Source organism: Chrysochloris asiatica, unplaced genomic scaffold, assembly GCF_000296735.1.
Source record: "Chrysochloris asiatica unplaced genomic scaffold, ChrAsi1.0 scaffold00236, whole genome shotgun sequence".
Classification (NCBI taxonomy): domain Eukaryota; kingdom Metazoa; phylum Chordata; class Mammalia; order Afrosoricida; family Chrysochloridae; genus Chrysochloris; species Chrysochloris asiatica.
In genome coordinates, this window is record NW_006408754.1 from 3,197,466 (window position 1) to 3,208,454 (window position 10,989).

Below are 10,989 nucleotides of genomic sequence, written 5' to 3' on the forward strand. Positions count from 1 at the left end.
TAGCATCAGATGCATGTGGATGTTGGACAGTGAATAAGGACAACTGTAGAATTGATGCATTTGAGTTATGATATTGGAGGAGAATATTAAAATTACCATGGATTGCCAGAAAAACAAAAAAAATCTGTGTTGGAAAATGTACAGTCAGAATACTCCTTTGAAGCCAGGATGGCCAGGCATCATCTCATACTTCGAACATATTATCAGGAGTGACCATTCCCTGGAGAAGGTTATCATGTTTGGTAAAGTGAAAGGACATTGAGAAAGAGACCCCACAACCAAAATGATTGGCACAGTGGCAACAGTGATGGGCTCAAGTGTAGTAACAATTGTGAGACTGGCCCAGGATTGGGCAGTTGTTCCGTTCTTTGGTGCATAAGGTCACTATAAATTGCTACCTACTTGGCAACACCTAACAACGAGAAACATTTGGAGTCCTGATGTGGTGGTATAGGATAATCAATCACTGTACTACTAACCATAAGGTTGCTGACTCAAACACACCAGCTGTATTGGAAACCCTATATAGGTTTGTTATGTGTCAGAACAGTCTTCACAGCTCCTCATGACAACAACAATTAGCAACATTAAAATCAGAATTAAATTAAAATTTGCTAATAGAGTTATTTCTTTGGTTTCCTCTTGCAGTTGCCCTTACAATTCTTCAGTCTTCTGAGTGAAGGTGATCTTTTCCCTGAAAAATTGGTTTGTTGTTGTTGTTGTTAAGTGCCATGGAGTCAGTTCTGACTCATAGTGACCCTGTGGTATTAGGGTTTCAAAGGAGCTGCTGGTTAGTTTAAACCACCGACCTTCCATTCAAACTGACCTTGAGGTAGAGTGCTTATCCTATAGTGCCATCAGAGCATTATTTTCTTCCATTATGCTTATGAGTTACCCTAAAGAAAGATGTCACACAATAAGTTCATCATGATTTTCCTCCTTAACTATTGTCCCTCCTACTTGATTATTGACTTTAAGGGCAATCAGAATAACTTCTACCCACATAATTTTTAAAACTAGGAAGAGTGAGAATCCAACCAGCAGAATCAAGTCAATGAGTCTTTTCAGGATTCATGAGTGTTCTATAAAATAATCATGAGTGTTCTATAAAATAATCATGAGTGTTCTATAAAATAACCAAATCAAATATGAGTCAATAAAAAAATATTAGCTACTATTGATAGAAAGATATTAGCCACTATTGACAGAGTCCTGGTGTAGCCCTGTGGGTTAATGTGCTGGACAGCAAGGTTGGTTTGAATCATATGGTCAGTGGTACAAACTCACCAGCCATTCCTTGGAAATTCTATGCAGGGTCGCTATGAGTCAGAACTGACTCAACAGAACTTAACAACAACAACATTGACAGAGAATATTCTATGTGTCAGTTTCTTTGCATATATTATCTAGCTTAATTCTAATTCTTTGATAAGGCAGTCCTATTTATCCATTTTACAAAGGGGGAAATAAAGCAACCTATTCAAATGTGATCAATACACACACACTCATATAACATACATATATATATTAAAAATATACATAAACACCAAATGGTTTAAAATTAGGAAAGGTTTGAGCCATGGTTGTATGCTTTCACCATAACTATTCAATCTGTGTGTTGAGCACGTAATCCAAGAAGATGGATTATGTGAAGAAAAACATGGCATCAGGATTAGAGGAAGTCTAAACAACCTGTGATAGGCAGATGATACAACCTTGTTTGCTGTAAGTGAATAAGACTTAAAATACTTACTGATGAAGATCAAAGATCACAGTATGGGTTGCACCTCAATGTAAAGAAAACAAAACTCCCCACCACTGGACCAATACACAACAACCATATCAATGGAAAAAAGATTGAAGTTGTCAAAGACTTTGTTTTTCTCAGATCAACCATCAACACTCATGGAAACAGCAGTCAAATCAAATGATGTTTATTGCATTAGGCAAATATGTTCCACAAGACCTCTTTAAAGTATTGAATAACAAAGATATCAGTTTGAAGATTAATGTGCACCTGATCCAAGCTATGGTATTTTCAATAACCTCATATACATGTGAAAGTTGGACAGTGAATAAGGAAGACCATAGAAGAATTGATGCTTTTGAGTTATGGTGTTGGAAGAGAATATTGAAAGTGCCATGGGCTGCCAGAAGAACAAACAGATCTGTGTTGGAAGAAGGACAGCTAGGATGCTCCTTGGAAGCAAGGATGACCAGACTTCATCTCACATCCTTGGACATGTTACAGGAAGGACCAGTCCTTGGAAAAGAATATTATATTTGGTAAAATGGAGGCCTGGATAAAAAAAAGAAGACCCCCAATGAGATGGATTAGCATAGTGATGGCAGCAATGACTCAGGCTTAGCAATGAGTATAAGATTGGCGCAGGACCAGGCAGTGTTTTGTTCTGTTGTACATAGGATCACTATTAGTTGGTGCCAACTCGATTGCACCTAACAACAGCAGCAGCAACGGTGCCTATGATATCAAGGTTTATTCATTCCATTTCATTTTTGACTACTTCCATTTTTCCTAGAGTCACACTGTACAAACCATGTTTTGAATTTTAATGTTTACCTCGGTTTCACTTCAATTTGAGCTGTGCACCATCAGCAAATGAATGTTCTAAAATCTTAACTTCATTTATGTCTTCACGGTCAACTCTGTTTTGGGGAGGCAGCTCTTCGCCAGTTGTATTTTGAGTACCTTCCAGCTTGCTGGGCTCATTTTCCGTTACTATATCTGACAGTATTCTGGTGCTGTTCATAATGTTTCAATATTCAGTATTCTGGTGCTATCTGACAGTGATCCACTGCTATTCATAAGGTTTTCAGTGACTAAATATTCAGAAGTATTCTGTCTCTCTTCCTTCCTAGTCTGTCTTCATTTGGAAGCTCAGCTGAAACCTGTCCACTGTGGGTGAACCTGCTGGTATTTAATACATTGGTAGCATAGCTTCAAATCACAGCACATGCAAGCCACCACAGTACAAAAAACTGACAGACTAGTGTTGGAATATTGCTGATTGGTGACCCCAAAATAAGTAGCTCTTCACAGGTGAAAACATAGTAACTAACCTGAGAGATAACATCATTAGGTCCTGGTATTTAATACTAATTCTTCCTTGTTTCCCAAAGCATCTTGTTAGTTTGACTGTAAAATATCTTCAATTGTTTGTGATCTCACTGCAAAGCAAATACTGTGAGGGTGGAGGTAGTTTAGTCTTCATAACTTCTGCTTTTAAATATTCTACTATTTTCTTCCCTTCACTGGCCTTACTTTATCTAGTATAAAAAAAAAAAATTTAATTCCTGCCACTTTTTGTGTGCTAAGCATTGTAGCAGATTTTTTTTTTTTTATGTTTATGTCATAAAATCAGGAAAATTTTATCATGTTTTCATACATGAAGGATCCAAGAATCTGAAAAGACAAATAACTGTCTAAGAACATACAGAGAATAGTAGACTGTGAAGCGATTTAAGCAGGTAGTGAAATGACTTGATGTGTATTTTGGAAGATCTCTGTGGCTGCTTTTTCATTGGCTTCCAATTGACTTATCAGAGTCCCGTTGAGCTTTCTCCAGGTTCCTTCTGAGACCTCACCTCATACATACACTTCATTAATTTTCCTCTAGTCATCCTGATTGCCTTTCTGCCCTTTAAACAACCTACCATCATTCCTGCTTTAGGAATTTTATAGATGCTCTTTTCATGCCTTAGAAACTATCCTATGTCAACCGCTGTCAGTATTTTTTTTTACTAATGACACATTTTGTGGATTGAATTATACCGCCCCAAAATTTATGTTGAATCCTAATTCCTATAATACCACTGGATGTGATTCTATTTAAAAATAGGGTTTTATTTGTTATGTTAGTTAGATCATATGTAAGTCAGGTGGGTCTTTAACTTACCCTCTTCTGAGTTATAAAAAGACCAGAATGAACACAGACACAGGAGAAAAGGAAGATGGTGACATATGTATGTACAAGCCCAGGAACACCAAGGATTGATGGCAGCTACTCGAAACTGAAATAGGTGATAAAGGACTTTCCATAAAGCCATATCCTAAATTCAGACTTCTAACCTCCTAACCTGTGAGAAAATAAGTTTTTGTTCTTTAAAGTCTCCCATTTGTGGCATTTATGTTATGGCAACATTAGGGTACTAAGGCAACCTGTTTGATGTGTGTAGCCCCTCCTTGAGGCCAGAAACTTGATCTTCATCTCATTCTCTTCTGTATCACTAGAGCCTAGAACAGGTACTCAGTGTTGTTGTTAAGGGCTGTTGAGTCAGTCCTGACTCATAGTGACTTGGAAAGTATAGGCTTTCCAAGGAGCAGCTAGTGGGTTTAAACTGCCAACTTTGTGATTAGCTGTCCAGTTCTTATCCAATAGCACCACATCAGCACTCCAGGTGCTGAATAACTATATATTAAAGAAGGGTCATGGTTTAAACCCAAGTTTCTCTGATTCCAAAGCCTACATCTTTTACACGGATGCTGTATTGTTGCTCCTCATTCACTATACAAAGGGGCCTGTCTCAGGTACCAAGTGTTGTGCCCTCAGAACTACATATACGTGGAGAAGACACATTTTACTATTTGCAGAGTGGACCCCTGAGAACCAGTAGAAGATCTGATTTTTCATTCTCTCCCGGGAACCTTGGGGTTTGGTTAGCCAGATTACCATTCAGGTGATAGAAACTATTCATCAAACACAGCTTTGCTGTCCAGTAAATGCTGTAACCACCAGCTACAGTTGACAATCAAAATTTAAATTTAGGCCAATGAAAATTAAATACAACTAAACACTTAATACTGTTCATATTTCAAATGTTCCAGGTTGCAATGTGGTGGTGGTGACTGTCAAGTGCAGTCAAATAGGCTATGACTTAGAGTTGACCTTGTGTAGGTTTTATGAGGAACAGCTGGTTTGAACCACTAACCTTTTGGTTAGCAATCCAGTGCTTAGCCTACAGCATCACCAGGACTTGTGAGTGTTAAGTGTCATTGAGTTGGTTCCAACTCATAGCAACCTGTGGTTTCTGAGGAGTGGCTGGTGGGTTTGAACCACTGCCCTTGCAGTTACCAGTCCAGTGCTCATCCTACAGTGCCATTACAGGACCCCGGACTTGTGGTTAGTGGTTGCCATATTGGATAACATTCTTGTTATCATAGAAAGTTCTTTGGACAATGCTGTTTTAAAGTGATAAGAGCTGTGGGGTTCAGAGATTTACATGTGAAATAAAAGACTTTATTTTCCTAGTCAGTGAAATTAGAAGACTAGATTAAACCTCCACTGTTCTTTCCAGTGCAAACAAGATCTGAATTTTATATATTGTCAAACAAATTTTATTGTATAAATGATAATGAATGTTCTCTTTGTCACCTTTCCATTCTCCACTCTTTCTAGGACACTAAGTCTGTGTACTATTGATGGCCATATAGTCTCGGTCAGTCTCACATTTCTCTAAATAGAACTCTCTTCCTTCTTTTAATAGCAGCAATTACTTTCTATCCTTTCTCTTCATGTTCCCAGTTTTCTCTCTGGTATTATCTTACTAGGTTCAAGTTCAGCTTTTGGCAGGTTATTATATTAATGTAACATGAAAAAATTCTTGCCACTTTCATGCCTTTTGTTGTTAATAGAAGTGATACAGTTTTCATGTGTGTCCCTAACAGTCACAGAATACCCTGACCCATGCCCTGCAGTCAGCCGAGCATACATGTGACCTGTTGCAAGAGCAGTACAAGGAAGAGTATGAGGCCAAGGTTGAGCTGCAAAGGGCTCTATCCAGAGACAATGCTGAAATGGTGCCATGGAGAATGAAGTATGAAAATGATGCCATCCAGAGAACAAAAGGCATGGAAGATGCCAAGTGAGTAGGCCAAGGCTGTCCTTAACCTGGAATTAGTTACATCAAGGAATATGAGAATAGTGACTATGTTTCCAAAACTTCATAGTATGCCCTTAATAAATCCTGGATTCATGCTTGAACAAGCCTGAACCCAAGGCTGAAATAGTCACACATTTTAGAGGGGCTAAGAAAAGGAAAACTGTAGTTCAAAGTCATAGTTGCCATAAAGGAGTCCTGAGGAGATAAAGGAGGCTAGTCTTGGGGGTTAAAGGGAGATTTGATAGATGTGATTTTGAGGTATGGCTTGGAAATGGCCTATCACTTAATATCCTATATTTCATTTGGGACATTGAATAATTGGATCTATGTACAAGGCACTTCAAAAAGTTTGTGGACAAATGAAATGAAAAGATAATAGAATTTTTCCATAAACTTTTTCAAGTACCCTCATATGTACTTGTCTCTATTCATTAAAGTCATCGTATTTCTGGTCTACAACTTGTAGACTACAAAGTGGCCTATGAAAGATTGACAAGGGTAGCTGGACACATGCTATGATCTGTCATTGTGCCTGAAGGGACAGAGATTGCTTTGAAAAGAAATTATCCTCAGGCCACTCCTAGGGTTAGATAACTAGTTTCATAGCTACCTCCACATAAAGCCTTTAGAATTTGTCTGTAGAAATGATAGGAGGTTGGGCTCCAGTTTAACCAAGTCTCAGTTCCAGGGTGTAGTACTGAAATATTTTTTTCTCAGAGGTGGAAGGATTGTGTATCTATCAGAGAAAGTGTCAAAACAATTCCAGTTTATAATCATTAAAGGCTTATTTGAAAGAATACATCCCTGACTTGGTAGCTTGGCAAAAATCCAGGGCAGATCAATACGCTTCTCTTTCGTTTCAACAAAAAAATATTGTTTCTCAGTTCTTCACCTAAATCTTTGAGAGGCATTGCTGTAGAGTTGCTAAACAGTCCCTGTGTTCTGTCCCAGAATGGGTACCAAGTGATCCATCTCTGTATCCACAGTAACTTAAAAAGGACTTTGGGATGACAGATACTAAAAATAACTGCTGTGTATGTTTTAAAAACTCTGGGCCACAAAAATGTGAGGCTTTGAGCAGAAAAAACTTCTTATATCCAAATATGGCATTTCCTTCTAAAGTAAAAAAATTTTTTTTTGTCTTCTAATGAGTGAAAAGTTTGAGTGAAAGTGCCTACCTGTCATTGTATTTGATAGTTTCTTTGGGGGATAAGAAATAGGGAAATAATATAGACTGCTTTATGACCGCATAGATTTGTTGGAACTAGTTCTGTACTAAATGACAACTAAAGCAAATATGGATAAACATGATAATCTCCAAGATTCTTTTTGTTTGAAAATTAGTTGAACATCAAATAAGTAAAGCTTTATCTGTTCTATAATTTCCCTCTAAATCACCTCAAGGAGATAGACAGATACAAAAATCATCTTAGGATCCTATTTTTAAAGTTAGAAAGTCGAGGCTCTGCCTACTTTAATATTCAGGCTCGGGGTCACATGATAAGTTAGTTTAGCAGGATCAAGCTCACTGGAGACTCAATTTACTACCTCTGAATTCTAAATTCCCCAAAGCTAGGGATTTGTCTTCTCCATTTCCCATATCCTCTCACATATGCTAGGCAACTAAGTAGGTGCTTGGGGAGCACAGTGTCTCCATATGATAAGCACTAGACTGTGAAACACAAGGTCCATGATTCTAGCCCACGAGCTGCTTCATGGGAGAACAATGTGGCTTTCTGCTCCTGGAAAGATTTAAAATCTAGGAAACCCTATACAGAGTCACTATGAGTTGGACCTGACTTGATGGCATTTACCAACAACAAGGAGATTATGGTTGGTAAGTTGAGGAGTGGGATAGTTGTTGGTTATTAAACTTAGAAAAATATCAGTGAGATGAGGGTGGCCAATTCATACCAGTTTGTCCAGGTTTATCACTGTTTTAGCACCAGAAATTCCACATCCCAAGGAAACCCTTCATCCCTTGACAAATAAGTACAATTGGTCACCCAAACTAACACTCACATTCTTTGCTACCTATCAAACATTTCTAAAGGAGTGAACATGTATGTAATTATTTTATAAAACTGGGTAAAGCATCAGAAACACCTTTTAAGAGTTAAGGAAAACAAAGTACAGAAGTGAAGTGAATTTGGATAGAAAACCAATGAGGAAGGAATTGTTTGTTGAGCCCGGATCCTCCTTGACTGCTGAACACAAATTGCTTTTTCAGGATTCTACCGCAGAGGCACTTTATGACCACATTGTTCTGTTGAGCTACTTGTGTGGTACGTGTTAATTCTGAGGATCTTTTACTTGTTTAATTAACAGTAGATCAGAGAGAACTTTGACAGGGACTCAGATACTTGTATACTAAAGTTCATTACAGCACTAATTACGATAGCCAAAGGTGGAAACAACCCAAATGTCCATCAACAAATGAATGGATAAACAAAATGTGGTGTATTCATACAATTGAATCAGTACAGAATTTCACAATAAGCAAAGTAAAAAGGTTTATTTGTGCTTAATTACTTACCAGTAGTGAACTTTTTACATTTTTTTCAAAAATTTTGTGTCTAGGTAAGGCTGGCATGTGTCTCTTTTCAAATTTACATTGCCTGACAGGGATGAGTACACAGTAAGCAAGGTAAGCATGGTTTTACTTGTGCTTACTTATTAATCCATACTGTCACTTACTGATGCTTACTTACTAATCACAATTAGTGGACTTCTGATGTGGTGCTGTAGGATCAGCACTGGACTGCAAACAAGGTTGGCAGTTGCAGTCCATCAACTACTGCTCAAAAACCCTAAACAGGGTTGCTATGAGTTGGAATAGACTCGATAACACTTAACAACAACAACATAGTGATTAGTAAGTAAGCACAAGTCAGTCTATGCTTGCTTTGCTTATTGGGTAGTCCACCCCTGAGTAGGATATTCTTAGCCATAAAGCAAAATAGAGTCTGTGTCATTACAATATGGACAAATGTTGAAAACATGCTGAGGAAAATAAGTCAGTCACAAAAGACAAATATTTTGTGATCCGGCTTATATGAAATATCAAGACGAGGTGAATCAAGAGAGACCAAAGTTTAAGTGGTTACTGAGGTAGGTGGGAGATGGGGATATAAGGGTAGGCATGGTTTAAAGGATACAGAATTTCTGTTAGGGTGATGGGAAATTTTGGAAATGCATAGTGGTGATGTTTGTACAATATGGTGGATGTAATATCTCTGAACTGTATACTAAAAATGGTTGGAATGACAAATGTCTCATTATATATTTCACTCCAGTAAAAATGAAAGGAAAAGCTTTGGCACATCAGTACCTTTTATCTATAATGTGTAATGAATGAGTAAGAATGGAGTTGACAGTGTCCCTGCAGGAAATGTAAGGGAAAGAATATATTTCAACTAACCAATATTCTAAGAGCACTGTATTATGTGGGAATTGGAGAGAACACTTTAATAAAGTACTCTACCCCATAGAATGCTGGAGCAATAAATGACTAGGATTAACATATCTTCTAAGAAGAGTTGTTGTTGTTATTCTTAAGTGCACTCCAGTTGGTTTCGACTCATTGAGGCCTTAAATCTGAGGCATTGTAGGAGCAGAAAGAAAGCCTCATCTTTCTTCCGCGGAGCAACTGGTGGGCTTGAATTGCATACCTTGTAGTTTGCAGTCCAATGCTTATCTTGTAGATCTACTGCACTACCTCTAAGAGCAGTTGTTTGTTGTTGTTAAGTGCTGTTGAGTCGATTCTGACCCATAGCGACCCTATATAGGGTTTCCAAGGAGCAGCTGGAGAGCTTGAACTGCCAACCTTGCAGTTCAAATGGCTTTGCAGTCTGGCGCATTAACCGCCAGCACCACACCAGGCATCCCTAAGAGTAGTGGAACCTATTAACTCAGCATAATGATGGCATGGATCTGGGTGGGTTATCAATGTGGGAGAAAGAAGTGTTGTTGTTGTTAAGTGCCATTGAGTCAGTTGACCCATAGTGACTCTATATAGGATTTCCAAGGAGTGGCTGGTGAGCTTGAACCATTGACCTTGCAGTTTCAAACAGCTTTGCAGTCTGGTGCATTAACCCACAGCACCACCTTAAGAAAAAATCAGGAGAAAGTATTGCCAGAATATTTAGTATCTGCATTTGAGGGACAGGGGATGAGCAAGAGAGCATTTCTTGGAAGCAACACAGCCAAGGAGAGGCTCTTTAGAGACAAAATGTACCTAACGATCTACTTAGACTCAAATAGGTAACTTTTAGACATGAGCTGTGCATGGATAATGACTTTTAGAAAAATCTGCATGAAGCTGGTTTCTGTGGGTTGGAGGTTAAAGAGATCCCAACTGTCTGACTTTTCTAACATATTATACTAATCCATAGTCCTCGATATCAATCACCACTCCTTCTCTCCCTCAAGTCTGAGTTCTGCAGCATGCTGCAAAGCCTCACAAAGCTCACAATAGTGAAAGGAAATGGCTCATGCAATTGTTATTGTTGTTGTTGTTGTTAAGTGCCGTCGAGTCGGTTCCGACCCATAGCGACCCTGTACAGGGTTTCTGAGGTTGTAAATCTACGGGAACAGAACTCCTCATCTTTCTCCCGCGGAGTGGCTGGTAGTTTTGAACTGCTGGCCTTAAGGTTCGCAGCCCGATTCGTAACCACTATGCTACCAGGCTGGTAAATCCCAATTCCATAGTTCAGAGATCAGTCTTGAATCTTCTCATCCAAGTAGTTTTAGCAGCAGAGGAACCCAAATTGGCAGGTCAGATGACAGGCTGTTGATGCTATGGGGGCTGATGAATTAGGTTAGGTGATGGACTGAAAGTCTTATGAACTGGAGGTCAGATGCAATGGGCCAGATGCAAGATCCAGGACAAGAGAGCAACCTTTTCCAAAGCAGTGCTATAAATTGGAGTCAGATCATGTCCCCAAGGTAAACTAAGGGTAGTAACTTGAGTCAAACCCTCTAGTAAACTGGGAGCATCCTTAAACCTTCTTGTTGTTGTTGTGAAGTGCCATCGAGTCAGTTCCAACCCATAGTGACCCTGTAGAGGGTTTCCAAGAAGCAGCTGGT

At 38.7% G+C, this 10,989-nt stretch overlaps 1 protein-coding gene across 1 annotated transcript in view; it reads left to right on the plus strand.

Annotated features, from left to right (window-relative positions):
- MYH15 (myosin, heavy chain 15) overlaps positions 1 to 10,989 on the plus strand; it is a 137,211-nt gene that overhangs the window by 108,026 nt on the left and 18,196 nt on the right. The window contains 1 exon segment of the mRNA XM_006878181.1: positions 5,687 to 5,883. Within this exon segment, the coding sequence (XP_006878243.1) occupies positions 5,687 to 5,883 (197 nt within the window).